Source organism: Gymnogyps californianus, chromosome 24 (assembly GCF_018139145.2).
Source record: "Gymnogyps californianus isolate 813 chromosome 24, ASM1813914v2, whole genome shotgun sequence".
Taxonomy (NCBI): Eukaryota; Metazoa; Chordata; class Aves; order Accipitriformes; family Cathartidae; genus Gymnogyps; species Gymnogyps californianus.
This window is the reverse complement of record NC_059494.1, coordinates 253,706-271,525: the sequence shown is the minus strand read 5'-3', so window position 1 is coordinate 271,525 and position 17,820 is coordinate 253,706. Positions and strand designations below refer to the sequence as shown.

Genomic DNA, 17,820 nt, shown 5'->3' with positions numbered 1-17,820 from the left:
GCCTCTGCGCGGGATGGACGGTGCGGGCAGCCGGTGGTGACGGATGGTGCTGTCAGAGCCCCGGCACCTGGGCCTGGGACAGGACAGAGGGGCTGCCGCTGCCCGGCTGGGAGCGGGCAAGGACAAGAGAGACCGCAGGGGCAGGGCAGGGGGATCTGCCGGTGGCTTCGTTGCCTTCCTCGTCAGTCCTGCAGTGGCGTTTGCCCAGCTCTGCCGCCATCATGCCCCCACGTTGGGGAATGGTGCAGCTGGGGGGGAGCCCAGTTCCCCCTGTGACAGCCCAGCGCTGCCTCGAGCACATCGTTCCCCCAGCACACAGGGGCACGAGCCTGTCCCCGGTCCCACGCCCTGGCACGCCTGAGGGCTCCCCGAGCATGGCACAGCATGCGGGGTCTGCCGCAGCCAGGGGAGAGGGACTCGAGGGGGCTGCGAGAAGGGGCCGCCTGAGAGCAAGGGCACCAGGGTCCTGCCGGGGGCCGCTCGTCGGGGTCTCTGTTCTCCTCTGCTCCTTCGGCCTCTCTCACCCAGCCAGCCCCTCGCGCCCCTCTCAGCCCCCTCGGCCCCGTGGGGTGATGCTGGGAAGTGGCAGGGCAGAGGGGACGGGGTTCCCAGGCAGGGGAGGGGGCTTGGGGCAGAGATGGCGCCTCAGTCCAGCCCTCAACTGTTTTTTTTTTTGTTACTTTAATATTTTTCCCTTTTACACTCTTGCTGCCTTAACATGACCTTGGCCAAATTATTTCCCCTCCCTTTGAGATTTATGGCCCTCTTCCAGAAATTATCTGTTCCATCTACGAAAATAGACGTTGTGCTGTTATTACATTTTAAAATATAATAAGGGCTGGGAGACTGCTCTTCTGCCGCTTTTCCTCCCCGGCCACCCTCCCTCCACAGAGCACAAACCCCACAGGTCGCTGGTGCGGGGCCAAGAGTGGGTGCAGCAAGGGGGGGGGCATCCCCAGCCCTTTCCAACTCCAGAGAGGGGGGGTCTCCCTCCCTGGCTCCCCTCAGCGGAGCTGGGGTAACGGGAGATCTCCCATCTGAGACAGCAGCTGCTCTCAGAAAATGCTGGGACTGCCGGGGGACAGACGGGGTGAAACGGGCTGGCCTTCCCACGGGGGGACTGGGGGTGGTCCCTGGCTCTGTGAAGCCAGCAGGACTCGGCTCATGGCTGGAAAATCCTGCTCACAGCCCGAGGGGACAGCGTAGCCCATCGCTCTGGGACTCCTGAGCCCTCCGGGCACGTGCAGGGTGGCCTTTGCACAGTCACGCTCTATTTCAGTGGTTTTGTTGAGGTTATTATTATTGTTCTTTTCTACCAGGGCCTGGAGGCGAGTTGTCGTCCCCGAGGACGGGCTCTCCTTCCCCTGCTGCGTACCCCGCCAGCGCTGCCCCGCGGCGCGTTAGGAACCGGCGTGAGCGGCCACGCGCTCCGGTGCAATGGTGATGGGGAGCAGAGGCAAAGGCAAGTTCAAACCCACCTCCCCAGCCCCGTCTCAGCCGGAGGGGGTCTGGGATCACGGGGGTGTCCCGGAGATGCCAAATGGCTGCAAATAAACCAAACGTGAAAATCAGATCAAACTTGGACGTTTCGGTTGTTGCTTTTCCTCCCCATCGCCCCGTTTGTTTCCTGACTTGTGCATGCGCGTGTTTATGTGTGCAGCTGTGTACGTTTTGGGATAATTCACTTTCTGTTGGATTTTCCCCCTCCTGTTGTAAATGCAGAGCCTTGTGCTGTCTCCACTCTAGGCAATCCGCAGAGGTGAGCCCTTAAACACGGTCCCCCTTGGGCGCAGGAAGGCTGTGCAGATGCCACACTCAGGTGGTTTAAGGGGTGCATTTAACAGCAAATTTTAACTCTGCAGGATGTCCAGAGCTGATGTCTCTCTGGACAAACACCATCTGGGCAAAGGAAAAGGGGCTGGGGAAGCGTCTGGGTTTGCTTTTCATTCTGCTCAGAGGAGTCACTTTGATCATCCTGGAAAGCCTGTGGCTGTGCGCTCTGGTGTAAGGATGGGTCTGTCCCACGGGCCGATGGCGTCGCTGCCTTCCCGAACGGCGACGGGACCAAGAGGACAGAGCCGTGGTGGGGAGGAAAGGGGCTGAGCCTGTTCGTGGATTAAGGTTAAACAGGAGGAGAGGCTGACCCCTCACAGCTGCTGCTCTTCAAATGTTTTATTTCCTGCTCTGTGTAAGCCCGGATTGACCTGCAGGCAGCAGAAAATGTCGAACAACAAACGATCCCCCTGAAAGGAGAAAAACACCAGAAAACCCACGAGAAAAACCCAGTGGGTTGTCTGGACCCCAGCCTGCTGGCTGGAAACACGGGGGGCTCTGGGGAGGAGGGTGGGCAGCACTGGATGGGGGCACTGGGGCTGGTGTAGGGCAAGTGGGCTGGCAACGTGGGGGTCCCTTTCTCCAGCTCAAGTATCCACCCATGCTCGAGTTTTCCCAAGGGCAACGGGCCTCCCGGAGCAGCATCCTGCGTGGCTGCCGGGGCTGCCAGAGCTGCCTTGTGGGGCGGGCAACGGCAGGGAGCTGGGGCCGGGGTGCTGGCAGAGCCACCTCTGGGCCCGGTGGGTGCCAGACTGCTTTGCTGGCGGGCGGGGGGATGCGTGGGGGTCCCTAAAGGGGAGTGGGAAGGGGGCTCACGGGGCCGTGGGAGAGGGCCGGACCCAGGACCCCTTCCCAGGCCGGCACCTGAGCTGAGGGAGGAGAGGGATGCTGCCGCTCCCCGCCATCACACGACGCAGGGAATGCTCGGTGAGCCGAGACCTGCAGCCCCAGGGGAGGATTTCGGGTTTCGTTTCCTTTTCTTGATTAAAAAAAAAAAGGGACGCGCACACGCACACACACACACACACACACGACTTCTTGTGTTTAGCGTTTATTAGAAAAAAGCCCCAAAACCAGAGCGCTGCCTGACCGGGAAGGGGTGGCGGCAGGGCCGGCGGCGCAAACCTCACGGCTCCGGTTTGCGGGCGAACCTGCGGTGCCGGGGGGGGGGGGCGGGGGGCTGTCCCCCCGCGGGGCTGGGAAGGGGCCGTGCCCCGCCGGCCGGGGGTCCCGCGGGGGCGGCCCGGGGGTGCAGCCCCCGCCGCGGCCCGGCCCGCCGCTCCCCGCCCGGCACCGCACGGGTTAACCGCCGCTCCCCGCCCGCGCCGCCTCTTCTTTGGCTGCTCGGCCTTCCCCAGATTGACACCTTCCGCGGCGGCCGGCCCGGCTGGCCAATGGGAAGGCGGCTCCGCGCGCCCCACGTGGGGGCGGGCCGCTCCCGCGGCGCTCCCATTGGCTGGCGGCCGGGGCGATTGCCCGCACGGGCCAGGCCCCACGTGGAGCTGGCGCTGGCGCTCGTTCATTGATCGCGCTCCGCAGAGCGGCTGCCGCGGCGGGGGCGCCGGCCCGGCCGGGCGGGGCGGGGCGGGGCGGGGCGGGGCCGCCGGCCCGGTGCGGCTCGGCTCGGCTCGGCCCGGCTCGGCTCGGCTCGGCTCGGCCCGGCCCGCCACAGGGGCGTGCGCCCGGGCCCGCAGCCAGCATCGCGGTGAGTCGAGTCCCGTCCCGTCCCGGTCCGCTCTCCGCCGCGCCGGTCCGGGCCCGCTCGGGGACTCCCGCCGGGCGGGGTCCGGCCCCGCTCGGGGCTGGGGGGGGCGGCGGCGAGGCCGGTCCCTCCCCACGGCCGTACCTGCTGCGGGCGGCGGCGGGGCCATTGTCTGCGCGGCGCGGGGGGCGGGGGGGTGCGGGCCTGGGCCGTGCCCGCGGCGGGGCCGGGGGGTGGCGGAGCCCGCGCACGGGGCGGGGAGCCGGCGGGGGGGGTGTGTGTGTGTGTGTCCTGCGGCGGGCGGGTCCCGCCGCGCCCGGAAGGAGCTCCGGGGCCCCCCCGTCCCCGCGGGGATGCGGAGCGGCTCGGCTGGGGCGCGCGGTGTGGGGGTCCCGGGTCCCGGCGGCCGCGGGGGAGCTGCGGGCGGGGCCGGGTCCCCGGGGCTCTGCCCTGCTCCGCTGTGGCTCCCGCAGGGCCCCGCGCCCCGGCCAGCCGCGTGAGCCGGCAGTGCCGGGCAGTGACTCCCCGTCTGTCTCCCAGGGCCCGATCCGGAGCTGGGACGTGTCCTCAGGCCCCCATCCTGAGCCTGCAGCGGGGCCCGGAGCGGCGAGAGGGATCCCGGGCCTGTCCGGTGCCAAAGATGTTCCCGCAGAACCGGCCCTCGGTGAGCGCGTGGCTTGGCCTCGTCCCCTCTGGCCCACGGGCGAGCACATGGTGCTGTGGTGGCCGCGCTGGCCTGGCCCTTGGCACGGCCCCGCGCCCCTAAGCCGGGCTCGCCGCCTGCCTCGCCGTGCGGGGGGCGGGAGGTGTCGGCCTTGGCCTGGAAAGTTGTTCCAACGGCACGCAGCACGCTCAGGAGCAGTGGTGTGGCTCTTCCCAAACCTGGCTCAGCCCCAGGGCTGCGGGGATTTGGGTTTTATGACATGCTGGAAGCTGGGTCGCGGTCAGGGCGTGACCGTGGGACTGGTGACGAGCCGGCGGGAAGCTCTGCTGTGTGGTACGCGGGCGAGGACGGACCCCCGGGGCCGAGGCTGGGCGGGAGGGCCGGGGGGCTGCACGCTCTGCGCGCATGGGCTGCACGCTCTGTGCCACCCGTCGTGGTTGTTAATCCTCCTCTTCTGGCTCAGTGGCTGAACCGGTGCTGAAAAGGTGGAGAACGATTGCCCTTGGTGCCCGGCTGTAAGCAGTTTCCTCTGCGGTAGCTCTTTCTGCCGCCTCCTCCGTGTGCTGCTCTCCCAGACGTGCCCGTAGCCTCTTCCCTGGGTGCAGGAAACCCCCAGGGCACTCGCGAGCCTTGCTGGGTCAGCAGCAATGACCCTGGGGGTCCCCTCCTCTGCCTAGGCCCATCTCCAGGCACCCTCCGCTGCCTCGGGAGCCGCTGTCGCTGCCAGTGCCATCCCCAGCACCCCCCAGTCCCTCAAGCTGACTTACCCGGAGACCTTGGACCGCATCAAGGAGGAATTCCAGTTCCTGCAGAACCAATACCACAGGTGAGAAGCTGCCAGAGCTCGCGTGCCAGCAAGGCGCTGGGCACTTAACTGGCGCTGGCGAGAGGCAGGCTCCCCCTCGGCACTGGGCATCAGTGCGGGCTGGCGGGAAGCGCCGTCCCATGCTGCTGCGGGCACTGGTCCATCTGGAGGTCGGCTGTGCCAAGCACCACCTTGGTAGCCTGAAATGACGCTGTTTGAGGGGGAAGCTCGCCCTCCTCCTGCCAAAAGCCCCAGGATGAGGGTGCTGGCTTCCAGGGCCTGGCTTCTGGGCTGAGCTGGAGCCGCCACTTAGCAGAGCTGGAGTCCCCCTGATCCCCCCTGCTGCTGGCCAGGATCACCTCCCCTTCCCCGCACGGTGCTGGGCAGAGCAAGGTTTGAAATGCAGCTCGGCTTTGCAGCTCGCTCCATTTGGGAAGCAGATGCTGGGGAGGGGGTTAAAACTCCGTGCACATTGCTCCCTGACACCGGATCCCTTTGCTGTCCTCCTCTTTATCAGCCCCTTCCCACCCTCTTTCAGGTGATTTTCTTGGCTTGTGCTGGGAGATGGGATTGAATCTGAGAGCAGGAGGCTGAAGCACGTGGTGCGCTGGGAGGGCTTGTGCTCTGTCCAGCCCAGGAGATCTTGTCTCTGGGGGGACCAGGGGGTCTCTCCCTCTCCCTCCCTCCCTCCCTCCTTCCCTCTCTCTTTCTTCTCTATATTTTTACAGCTTGAAGTTAGAATGTGAAAAGCTGGCAACAGAAAAAACAGAAATCCAGCGTCATTATGTCATGGTTAGTGAGCTCCACCTGAAAGGAGGAGGGCGGCGGGGGGTGTCTTTTCTGAACCATCAAAGGACACACAGCCCTGGGATGCTTTGGCTTCCCCTTGCGTTTGGGTTGTGTGGCCAGGTGCTGAGATCTGGTTCCTGTGGCTGTTACTGTCTGTTTTTCCCCCAAAACGAGCCGTGGTGTTTGAGCAGGGCTTGCTGTCGCAGCTTGTGGTGGCGAAGCCACTCCCGTGCGGGTTGTCTCTTTTCCCACCGGCAGCGAGTGGGAGCCCTGGGAGGACCGTGTCCGTTCTGCGGTCGGTGGCCGTGTGCTGGAGAGACCTCTGCTCCCGGGAGAGGAGCTGGGGACCGTGTTCTCTGCCTGGCCTGGCCACAGCATGGGCGTTTGTGGCCGGGCTGACCCCACACGCCAGCGCCGGAGAGGACTTTCTGGTTGCGAGTGCCCCTTGGCTCCGCAGCCGTGCTGATGCTGCCTTCTCTCCCTCGCAGTACTACGAGATGTCCTACGGCCTGAACATCGAGATGCACAAACAGGTGAGTCTGGGTGGGACGGGAGCATTGTCCCAGCTCCCCTGTCCCTGCTCCCCGTCCCCGCCTTGCCGTCTGGGCCCTTCGGGGTCATCCCTTCCCACGGAAAGCGTGGGATGTCACTCCCTGCTGTCGCCCAGGGAGGGCTGTGCTTGTGGGGGATGTGCTCCCTTCTCTGTGCTTTGGGAGCTCTGTGCTGCTCTGCGTCATGGCCTTCGTCTGTCTCCTCAGCTCTCTGCACACGCGTGTGCACTCCGGTGTGAGCTGCCGTTTGCTTGCTGCGTTCAGGGTGCGCGTTCCTGGCTGGGTCGCGATGTGCTTGTTGCAGTGGGGAGAGAGCAGCGGTGGAGGACTTGTGCTTGCACGGCCGCTCACGCCAGTTGTAAGCAGCCGCTTGGGGACTGTCGTGGAGGAGACTGGCTCCCGCAGGGCAAGGGGTGCTGCAGCGTCACGGCAGGGTGACGGGCAGGGTGACGAGCTCTGGCTCGCTGCCTTTGCGACTGTCCGGTGCCAGCTGGCCCTGGGGGCAGCTCGCCTCGGGGCCGGGGCCGAGGAGCATCCTGAGGTGGGAAGGAGGGGGCTGGGGCGTGGGTGCAGGGTGGGCTCCCCGAAGGCTCGGGGCTGCACATTCCCCCTTGCTGCCTCCCCATCCCTCCCTCCCTCCCTCCCTTCCTCCCGCTGTGCCGCGCTCCGGGTCACCAGCTGCTCTGAGACAGAAGGTTTCTTCTCATCTATTTTTAAAGAGGCTGCGGAGGAGCCTGGTGAGGCGTGCTGCAGCCACAGCCTCCTTCCTTCCCGCCCCGCCGCCGCCAACTGTTGCGCGGGAGCCGGCTCGGGCGGGCGGCACGGGGGTGCCGGCCCCCGGCCCCCCGGCACAGGGCAGGCTGACGGCCGCTCTCGCCAGCTCTGCGCTCGCCGGGTGGGTGTTTCTGCCGCTCTCCTCATTTCCCGCGGCGCGCCCGTGCCGCCATCCCCGCCGTGCCAAGCCGGCCGAGAAGGAGGCGTGAAGCTGCCCTTGCGAGGGGCGATGCCGAGGGTCCGCCCGGCAGACCTCCCCGGCTCTCCCCCAGCCCTCGCAGGCCTGTGTTTTCTGCCAGTCCCAGGTGCCGCTGGCTGCCCGCCAGCGAGCTGTCTGCACTTTTAACAAGGGCCCGTAAGTCTGCTCTGACAGCCAGCGGCCATTGTGTGAAAAATGGGAACTGCCTGCGTGGGAGCCGTGGGTTATCGCTGCTGTGGGGAGGTCGGGTTGCTGTCTCTCCTCCCCTTCCCCCAAATCCAGCGCTGCTCGTGGGCATGGGCAGGGGTCCTGAGCGCTCTTGGCTGCCCCGGGAGCCCCGAAGAAGCACTTGCCCCGTGGCTGCTGGCGAAGGCAGGGTAGTGCCGTGGTGCGGTGCTGCCTCCATCCTCGCTGTGCCTGGCTGAGCATCCCCCAGAGGCTCCCCGGGCGCCCAGCTCCCGCGGTGCTGGCGTCTGCAGCTTTGGCACCGGCAAGGGCCGAGGCGCGGGGAGGTTTTGCCCTGGGTTTGTCTGGAGGGAAATGGGGCTGGGGGCTGGGGGGCTGGCTGTGGTGGTGCAGCTCTCCAGGCAGCCACAGGCTCGGCAGGGGAGGCTCAAGACAGGAACGAGCAGGAGACGTTAATTTTTTATTGTTGTTTTGTTTTTGGCATGGAAGGGGCCTGTAGCTTTTTATAAAACCACCTCCCCGAATCTGCCTGGCCTTGGACTTGCTCACCGTGAGCCAGAGGGGAGGTGACGGTGCTGGTGGCTGGGGGGGCTGCAAACAGCATCATCATTTTTCATGCTGAGAGCGTTAAAGTGCCAGTAAATTGCACATTAACGAGTGCGAGTGAATTGGAGGCAGCTCTCCCCAAGGAGCTGCTGCCCATCAGTGCATTAGGGAAGAGAATCCATCACTGCTGGCCCCGGGAGACAGCTAAATCCTTCCCAGAACTGCCGGCTGCCAAATCTCCTTGCTCCCCCCCGCCTTCCTTTCTTTTCTTTCTCTTTTTTCCTGCCTCGGAAGGGGAAGCGAGGGCGGGTGCCGGATTGTTTCTGCTCTCTGCGGGTCTGGCAAAAACGAGTCGGTGGCCGCTCTGGAGGGGAGCATGGGGTGTCCCTGGGTCTGTGTCCCCACACCGACCGGGCAGCGCTGTGGCCCTCCGCCCTGGCACTGCGGTGCCTGCGCCAGCCGGGCATGGGAGACGTGCCCAAGGTCCCGGCGGGGAGATCGTGGGGTCAGCTCCATCCCTGGCTGTTGGGGTGCTTCAGCCTCTGGTCTCCTCCTGGGGCTGACAAGAGGGTCTGGGTTCGACCCCCTCCTCTCAGCCCCAAGCGTCTCCGTAACGCTTTCATCCTCCACACTGGGGTGGGCAGGGAGCTCCTCGGAGCTTGGGACAGCACATTACCTGGAGCCCCCATGCCTGGGGCATCCCCCGCCTGTCCAGGAGCGGAGGACCGCCTGGGTTTAGGGAGAGCTGCTGATCTCTGCCCCGTCTCCAGTGCTGGGGTGGGGTCCCCAGCTCTGCGTGACAAAGAGCAGCGTGGACGTCTCCGCTGTTGCCTCGAGCAGTGTCTGCTCTCCCGACTGTCACCCGCTGGTGCTTGGGGCAGGGGCCTGACCCCGCAGCCCCTGGGGGTTCTCCCCAGGGACGCGTCTGTGGGGCCGGGGATGGCTTAATGTCTGTGCTCTCCCCTAGCTCGGGATGTGCAGCATGGGGCCGGTGGGGGCCCTGCCCTGGCTGTGGGGTGCGATGGGAGCATGGCACGGCACGCCGCCGCTCCGCTCGCTCTCTGCGCGCTGCTCCCCCCGCTCTGCGCTCCTGATTGCCTGTGGCACTCAAGTGTTGCAGAAAAACAGCAGCTGTAAGGAGAGCACCTCTCCAGGGCTTCCTGCGGGCCAGGAGAGCAGCAATTAGCAGTCGTGGTGCCGGCAGGAGGCTGTGCGGAGGGCGGAGGGGAGCCTGCCGGGGCCCTGACCTGCGGGGCTGGGGGCTTGCTTGGGGATGGCCCCTGGTGGCGTGGGCCATCGGGCTCCATGTCCCTGGCAGGGAGGAGGCAGGAGCCATCCCAGAGCTCTCAGGGTGGGGACGGAGGATGCTGGGCTCGTGTTTTTGGAGGGGGGGGCGTTAGGAAGGAGAGCTTTCCTGGTCCCCACCGCGGTGTTTCTGCTCCTTGGTGCTGAGCAGCAGCTCTTGGGGCCAAGTGCCAGCACCCTGTGGCTGCTTGGGCGGCGATGGGGAGGGGGCGTCTGCCTGCCTGGGGAGCACCCTTGGCAGGAGGGGTCTCCTGCGGTGTTGGGGGCCGCTCGGCACGGGGGCAGCTCTGCCCCTTGCCCTGACGGGCACTGCCTCTCTTCTGCTGCCAGACGGAGATCGCGAAGCGGCTCAATGTGATCTGCGCCCAGCTCATCCCGTTCCTGTCTCAGGAGGTGGGTGAGCCCTCGGACCCCGACCGGGTGTGCAGAGCTCCTTCGGGGCACAGGGAGCGTCCCTGCTGGGGGACTCAGGCCCTGCACTTTGGGCTGGGCTGGGGGGGCTGGCTTTGCCCCATTCCCTGAAGAAACAAGACTGCCGCAGCCCTGCTCGCTGCAGGAGTCAGCGGGGGCATCGCCTGGTGCTGACGCGCTCTTCTCTCCACGCAGCACCAGCAGCAGGTGGTCCAGGCCGTGGAGCGTGCGAAGCAGGTGACTATGACCGACCTGAACGCGGCGATCGGGGTACGTCAACCCTCTGCCCACCCCTTCCCGCCACCCCCTGGCTGGGGGTGCTGGGCTCCCGCAGGCGATGGTGCCCCCCTGCTCCCACCATCCCCTGGGCTGGAGACCCGTCGTGCCCCGAGCACAGCGGGGTCGGCTGCAGCCCCCTGCCCCTAGTGCCTTCTCCCACCTGTGGCTGAGTCAGGCGGAGGAGAGGGGCAAGCCAGGCTGGTTTGGGGGGCTGCCAGCAGTACTCGGGGTGGAGGAGATGCAGCTGCTGCTGCAGCGGTGTCGAAGCAGGGTGCGGGGGTGATGGCTGGTGCGTGTCACTGTGTCCTGATGCCCTGTGGCCCGGGTGGAGGGGGGGGGTTGTCACCGTCCCCACACCTCGGCTGTTCCCTTGAGACCGCAGCAGTACAGTGGTACCGATACGCATAGGGTCCCCCATCCACCCCAGTAGCTCCTGTCGCGGGGTGGGAGGAGGCGGCGGGAGGGATGTGGTGGCCCCCACAGCTTGGCTGGGGGCACCCTGGGAGCGTGCCCTGCCCCTCCTCACCCAGCTCCCCGTCCCCTGGCTGACCCAGGGCTGCCGGTGGGGAGGAGCAGCCTCTTCCCCCCCCTGCCCGGCAGCCGTCCTGACGCGGCCCTTCGGCTCTGCTCTCTCCTCCTGCTCCTCTCCAGCACCAGCTCCAGACCCAGCACCTCTCGCACCACGCTCCTCCCATCCCGCTGACCCCCCACCCCTCTGGGATGCAGCCCACCGGCCTCGCCGGCATCAGCAGCGCCTCGGGGCTGCTGGCACTCTCGGGGGCGCTGGGAGCCCAGGCCCAGCTCCTCGCCAAAGATGACCGAGGAGTCCATGACACCGAGCCTAGGGGTGAGCGTGGGGGGACGGGAGGCAGGGGGGGGGGGGGGCAGGTCGGGTCTGGTGTGACCCTCCTGGCGGCAGGCAAACCTGGGAACGGGTGATGTTGGGCCCTGGGGCTGCCTCTGCTCCCCATGCCCTTCCCGCTCGGGCACTTCCCCAGGGTGGGGGCCAGGGCTGGGTGGGGGGTGGCTTGTCGGTGTCTCGGGGCTCCCGACCAGGCTGGTGGAGTGGGGGGCTTGCCGGCCATGAGGGGTTTGGGTGGGGAACGTCCCACACCGAGCAGCACCTCCTGGGAGGGCAGTGGGGTGTGCTGGGGGGTGGTGGTGGGGGTGTCATCCCTGGTGGGGGCCCAGGACCACCCTGCTGCTGTAGTGGTGGCCCGGCCCTGCCACGAGCACCCCAGCACCTGCGGGAGGAGCGGGCAGCTTTCCCGGGGGGCTCTCGGCGGTGGCACAGCGTGTCCCTCCTTCCCTTCTCCTGCTGCTGCGCCTCCGCGTTGCCACGGCGACAGAGCGAGACCCCGGCCCCGTAAGTGCCTTTTCCTTCTCTTGCACCATGTCCCTCCCGCTGCGCAGGCTCCGGCCGGGACCCTGGGAGCAGGCGGCCGCGTGGGGGACGGATCCTGCTCCCCGGCCGAGGCGTAGCCGTGTGGGTGGGTGCACTCCCCGCGAGGACCCCTTCCCCGCGTCACGTGGGCAAAACACGCCATCCCCCCAAGCAGCGTCCCCCTCCTCGCTCCTTCGGCAGGAGCTGAAGCACGAGCTGGCAGCACGGGGGGCTGCACTGGGGCCCTCCGTGCCCCAGGAGCCAGCCGCAGCCCCGTGTTGGTGCTGCCTGTCCTGGGAGTTGGGCACAGTGGCTCACGGCCCCTAATGCTGTGTCCCCCTGCCCCAGAGCTCCCTGGCACTGCCCAACGGGGACCGGGCACGAGCCATCTCCGAGTACCTGAGCAGCAGCAGCAAGAAGAGGAAGGTGGAGGAGAAGGACTTCGTTACGGACTACGTGAGCCTGGGGCTGGGGGGCTTGGGGCATCCCCATTTCCTCTTGCGGGGCGATGAGCAGAGCTGCCCGCGCCTCCGGCACTTCCCAGGCGGGAGCGAGGGCAGCCTCAGCCCCTTTGGCTCCGACCGTCCTCTGTGTTTCAGGGCAGCGACGCAGACAAAAGCGAAGACAACTTGGTGGTGGATGAGGTCAGTGTGCCGGGGGCTGGGGTCGGTGTGTTGCTGCCTGTCCCTCTCCCTGAGGCGGGGGCTAAAAGGCTGTTACAGGCAGAGGCGGGCAGCACGGGGAGGTGGCAGTGGGACCCCTGAGTCGTGCTCACCAGCCCTCGCTGATGGCAGCGATGAGCCCCAGGATCCAGGCTCCCAGCCTGGCCCTCGCTCGAGCTACCAGCTTGCCATGGCCCAGGACATCCCTGCGCTCCTGCCTGCTCTGCTGCCTGCTGATTTCCCTCCCCCCCCAGGACCCCTCTTCCCCGCACAGTGTCCACTCCTACTCGTCCCGGGAGAACGGGGTAGAGAAAGTCCCGCTGGGGAGGAAGGAGGCTGTACCACTCAGCCCGACCTCCATGGCCTCCTCGAGCAGCACGTCCCCATCTCGGAGCAAGGATGCGCCCATGGTACGTGCGTTGCGTGGGGCAGCTGGGGTGCTTCGGTCAGGGGTTGTGCTTGGCGTCCCTGCTGCCTGGGTTCGACTGGCAGAGCTGCTGGACATGGGTCCACCTGCTTCCAAACCCATGGGGCGAAGGCAATGCTGGGGGGACAGGGAGGGCTCCTGCTCCATTAGATCCCCTCTCGTGTCCCATCCCACAGACCTTGCAGCGCTGGCTGGGCTGGGCTGTTGTCAGGGATGAGGAACAGGGACCAGCTTGCTGGGGGGGACCTGAGGAGACCCCCTGGCAGGGCGGCAGTGCAGCTGTCAGATCTCCCCGCTCTGTTCCTGGCAGGTGGAGAAGGCAGGGACGCCCAGCCTGAAGTCCAGCACCCCCACCTCCCAGGGCGATGCCGCGGCCCCGGGCTCCAGCGGTGCCCAGCAGTTTCGCCCCACTGCCGCCAAGGCCCCCGTGGACCCGCTGGGTGAGCTTGGACCCGCCGGGGCCTGGGTGGGTGGCTCTGAGTGCTGGTCCCGCCAGCCCCCGTGAGGACGGACCCTGCGCCCCGTCCCTTCATGCTGCCTCTCCCCCGACAGCCCTGGGCCTGAGGAACCCTCTGGGAGTGCAGAGCCCCTACTCAGCTGCCTTCGGCATAGCCCACCCCGCGGTTAACGGGGACATGGCCGGGACCGGCGCCTACGCCAGCCTCCACCTCATGTCCCCGCAGCTCAACGGGGCTGCGGCTGCCGTGGGAGCCGGCAGCTACGGGCGCTCCCCCCTGGTGCGTGAGCCTCTTCCCTGCGGGGCTGTGGGGGCCGTGGGGTGCGAGCTGCTCTCACCCGCTGTCCCCTCCAGGTGGGCTACGACCCGCACCCCCACATGCGCGTCCCAGGGCTGGCAGCCGGCATGCAAGTGGGGACTTCGGGGAAACCGTAAGTGGGGCCGCACTGGGCTGGGGGCTGCACTGGGGGCAGGGGGCAAGGTGTCCTGCAGGGCTTAAGCTGGGAGGCATGGGTGGGCCAGGGCGAGCAGGGGTGGGGAGCACTGCCCGGGGGGGGGCACCCGTTCCTGGGCAGCGGCAGGCTGTCGTGTGCCCAGCCAGGCTTCACCGGGTGCCACTCTGCTCACAGTTCCAACTCCAAACCATGCTGCCTGTGTCGAGCACACTGGGTCCGATGTGGCACCGGCCGCTCTCCATGCAAGATCCTTGGCTGGTTCTCACCGCTCTGTCCCTTTCCAGCGCCTACTCCTTCCACGTCAGCGCCGACGGGCAGATGCAGCCGGTGCCTTTCCCACCCGACGCCCTCATCGGCTCCGGCATCCCCCGCCACGCTCGGCAGCTCCACACCCTGACCCACGGCGAGGTGGTCTGCGCTGTCACCATCAGCAACTCCACGCGGCACGTCTACACCGGGGGCAAGGGCTGTGTGAAGGTGTGGGACGTGGGGCAGCCGGGCACCAAGACGGCCGTGGCTCAGCTGGACTGTTTGGTAAGGAGGGGCACGCCGCCACTCTGGCGTGACTTGTTTCCCTGTTTCCCTGCGCTGTGGTGAAGAGGGGGTCTGGGGTCCCTGTTGGGCATCTGAAAGCGATGATGTGCACCGAGGAGTCTCCATGTGTGTTTCTAAGCGGAGGCGCTGTGGGGCTGCTTGGGAGGGATGGTGGCTCCATGCTGCCAGCATGCTCCCCTGCGCTGCTCCGTCTTTTCTGAGTGTCCCAAGCTTTTGGGGGGTCTTTACACCCCCACCCCTTGGCACTGCTTTGTCTGACAGCACCTGCCCTAAGACAAGCCTTTGCCAGCGTCAACCCCCCACCCCCCCCCCCCCGGCCAGATACTTTGTACGGGCCAGAGTTGCAGGGGCTGAAGCATCACTCAGATTCAGCTCTGTCCTTCCTTCTGCTTTTGCTTGTGTGAGTCTGGCTGGAGGGAGAACTCCTATTTCTTTTAAAAATAAATGAAGTGGACTGTCAGACCACAGCAATTCACCAGAGCCAAGCTGGAGGCACAGCCATCACCTGAGAGTATTTTTAACCTGTGTTCTTTGAGATTTATTTTAAACGCACTGCTGGAATCGGAGTCCCTGTGCCTGCTTTGAACAGCCCAAACCCAAGTCCTCTCCCCGACTTGCTGGCCTTGGGGCCTGGGCAGCCTGACAAATGTTATTCCTGGACAGTGCTGGCCTTGAAGATACAGATGCATAAACAAGGAAATGACCGAGTCATGATAATTTCAAGCTGCATCAGAAATTCGGGAGCAGGGGAAAATGGTGTTTTAGTGCTCGGAGCTGTGGGCTGTTTCAGCCTTGTTGGAGCTGCTTCCCCGGCTGCCCCTCGTCTCCTCCAGGACCGGCCGTGTGTCAGGCAGCTGCTGGCAGGGGTGCTGTGGGGTGAGGGTGTCCCCAAGGCCGTTCATAGTGCAGTAACAAACTGAGGGGCTCCTGTGGGGGCTGGCTGGGGTGACTGCTCTGGGCATGGGATGGGGTGGGCTGCACAGCTGCCTCTGCCCCAGCCCTGCTGTCCCAGGAGGGCGGCTGGGGGTCTGCCCCACTGCTGCTGCTCCTGCCCTCAGGATGAGCTACTGGCCCTGGGATGACCAGGCAGTCTGGGATGGGTGCAGAAGGGCTGGAGGGGAAGGGGTTAACGGGGTCCTCCTTCCTGCACCCCAGAACCGCGACAACTACATCCGTTCCTGCAAGCTGCTGCCCGACGGCCGGAGCCTGATCGTGGGGGGGGAGGCCAGCACCCTCTCCATCTGGGACCTGGCGGCCCCCACGCCCCGCATCAAGGCCGAGCTCACCTCCTCTGCGCCCGCCTGCTACGCCCTGGCCATCAGCCCTGACGCCAAAGTCTGCTTCTCCTGCTGCAGTGACGGCAACATCGTGGTGTGGGACCTGCAGAACCAGACCCTGGTCAGGTGAGCCCGGGGCAGGGGGAGCGTGGGCAGGGCTGCTCGGGGCTCCTCAGGCCAGGGACCCCTTGGTCCTCTCCAGGGCGTCCCCACCCTGCCCCGCAGTCCAGCCCTGGCCATGGGACAGTCCCTGTCCTTGCAGCAGGGATCTCGTGCTCCTCACTGCTGGGTGCTGCCCCGGCCCACGCTCTGCACTGCAGGCGCTGGCAGTCCTCACAGCCGTGCCCTCGCCCTCTCCGTCGCCCTCTTTCCCAGGCAGTTTCAAGGCCACACGGATGGTGCCAGCTGCATCGACATCTCTAACGATGGCACCAAGCTGTGGACAGGGGGGCTGGACAACACGGTGCGGTGCTGGGACCTGCGGGAAGGGCGTCAGCTGCAGCAGCACGACTTCAGCTCCCAGGTAGGGGCTGGGGCGGCCGGGAGCACCACGGGGCCGGCCGGGACCTGCCGGGCCGCTGCCTAACCCTGTCTCTCTCCCCAGATCTTCTCCCTGGGGTACTGCCCGACAGGAGAGTGGCTGGCAGTGGGCATGGAGAGCAGCAACGTGGAGATCCTGCATGTCACCAAACCGGACAAGTATCAGCTGCACCTCCACGAGAGCTGCGTTCTCTCCCTCAAATTCGCCTCCTGTGGTAGGCACGCCTCTCCCGGCCCCCTGGCTCTGGAGCCTCGGGGATGTAGTCTCCTCTCCTGGCCACGTGTCCCAGGGCTTGTTGCACTGGGGGCAAGCACTGGCTCCAGTAGCCAGCCCGGTCCTGTGTGGATGCTAGTGGTATCCCTCAGAGAAGGGGCATCCGTCCCTCCTGGAGCAACACCCGCGGCTGCACTCTCAGCTGTTATCCCAGGACTCCCCTTTGTGTTCCTTAAAACAGCCTCTTGGCTAACGAGCATTGCCCCCTTGTCCCCACCTTGTGTTACACAACCTGGGCATGATTTGCTGCAGGAATCCAGCTGGTGGGCCTGGTTTGGTGACACAACGCTCCTCTTTGTCCCTTCTGTCCCTCCCACAGGGAAGTGGTTCGTGAGCACAGGGAAGGACAACCTGCTGAATGCCTGGCGGACGCCCTACGGAGCCAGCATCTTCCAGGTGTGGGGCGTACGCAGATGTTCCTCTGGGTGAGGGTGCCCAGAGCTGGGACTGCCCAGTACAACCCAACTGTAAATATATCTTAGCAATAATGAGGCCCATAAACAAACTCGTCCCTGCAGCATCCCTGGGCACAACTCGGGGCCCCAAGTCCCAAGGGGTGGGAGCGGGACCTTGCTCTGGGGCTGCTTCTTGCACTTACCCCCTGCCCTCCTCTCTCCAGTCAAAGGAAACCTCCTCCGTCCTCAGCTGCGATGTCTCCACAGATGACCAGTTCATCGTGACTGGCTCAGGAGACAAGAAAGCTACGGTTTACGAGGTCATTTACTGAGAGCGAGAGAGGTGCCAACTGCGGGGAGGGCCCATGCAGCGTGGACAGGCGGACATCCACGTGGACGGATGGGTTGACTCTACCTGCCCTGCTGCTGACTTCCCGAAGAACGTGCAGCCCGTGGCCAGGGCATCCGAGCCAGAGGAGAGCGGCAAGGGGTGGAGGTGGCCCTGGGACCACGGCCAGGCGTCATGCTGGGCTGGGAGGTGGCGGCTGCTGCTCGCGGTGAATTTCCTGGGGACTTTCTCCTTGTTTTGTTCTTTATTTGTTGGTTTGTTTCTAAATCTGGACTGGGGGAGTTGGGGGGGAGGGTCTGGTGGTGGTAGGGGTTTTGTTTCATTTTTTTGAGGATTTTTTTGTTTTTAACTTCTTGCTGTGGGGTTTGGGTTTTTTTGTTGTTAAGGCTCTGGGCCAGGCAGGGGAGGATGGGTGCTCTCCTCATCTCCCTCTGTGCCTCCTAGGGTGTATTTAATAATAAAAATAAACAAAAAAGCACAGCGGTGCCTTGTCCTGGGCAGCAGCCTCAGTGCTCTGTGGCTGTGGGATGGAGCCAGCTGAGGGTGGGTGAAAGCAGGGGAGCCGCAGCAGTAGCGTCATCCCCTTTGGCTGCCGCAGCTGGCCGCTCCTTTCCCTTTCCTGCATTGGGGCAGGTTTGCTGCCGCTCTCTGCTGCAGGCAGGGTGGTGAGGCCCGGCAGCAGGACGGCGCTGCCTGCCCTCTCTCCGCTCAGCCCTGCGTTGGTCCTGTGCGCAGCCGGAGCACTGCTGCCCACGAGGGGAAGGACGCGTGGCGGCTGTGCAGTGCCATCCCTGGAGCAGCCTCTGTTTCTGTGGGGTGTGGGGGAGAGGCCGGCGCTGGAGGAAGCGGTTTTTGAAGGAAATGAGATGTTTGCAGTTGGCGCTGGCTTATCGGTCTGGCTTCCCGCCAGAGCTGCTGTGGGGGAAGCAGGGCTGTTGCTGAGAGCCTTGGAGCACAGCCCGGTGGCAGCGGCCACGGCAAGGGCTGGCAGGGAAGCAGGG

General features: G+C 65.8%; 1 protein-coding gene across 1 annotated transcript; it reads left to right on the top strand.

The window, feature by feature from the left end:
- Nucleotides 1-3,499: 3,499 nt before the first annotated feature.
- LOC127025452 (transducin-like enhancer protein 1) lies at nucleotides 3,500-17,092 on the top strand. Its single transcript, XM_050910445.1, has 21 exons — nucleotides 3,500-3,538; nucleotides 4,076-4,199; nucleotides 4,877-5,025; nucleotides 5,733-5,796; nucleotides 6,282-6,326; nucleotides 9,685-9,747; nucleotides 9,961-10,035; nucleotides 10,696-10,891; nucleotides 11,394-11,410; nucleotides 11,777-11,884; nucleotides 12,028-12,072; nucleotides 12,345-12,500; nucleotides 12,828-12,957; nucleotides 13,070-13,254; nucleotides 13,329-13,405; nucleotides 13,714-13,963; nucleotides 15,140-15,387; nucleotides 15,637-15,784; nucleotides 15,866-16,016; nucleotides 16,395-16,471; nucleotides 16,695-17,092. The coding sequence occupies exons 2-21, from the start codon at nucleotides 4,176-4,178 to the stop codon at nucleotides 16,800-16,802; spliced, it is 2,316 nt and encodes a 771-aa protein (XP_050766402.1). The 5' UTR covers nucleotides 3,500-3,538; nucleotides 4,076-4,175; the 3' UTR covers nucleotides 16,803-17,092.
- Nucleotides 17,093-17,820: the final 728 nt, after the last annotated feature.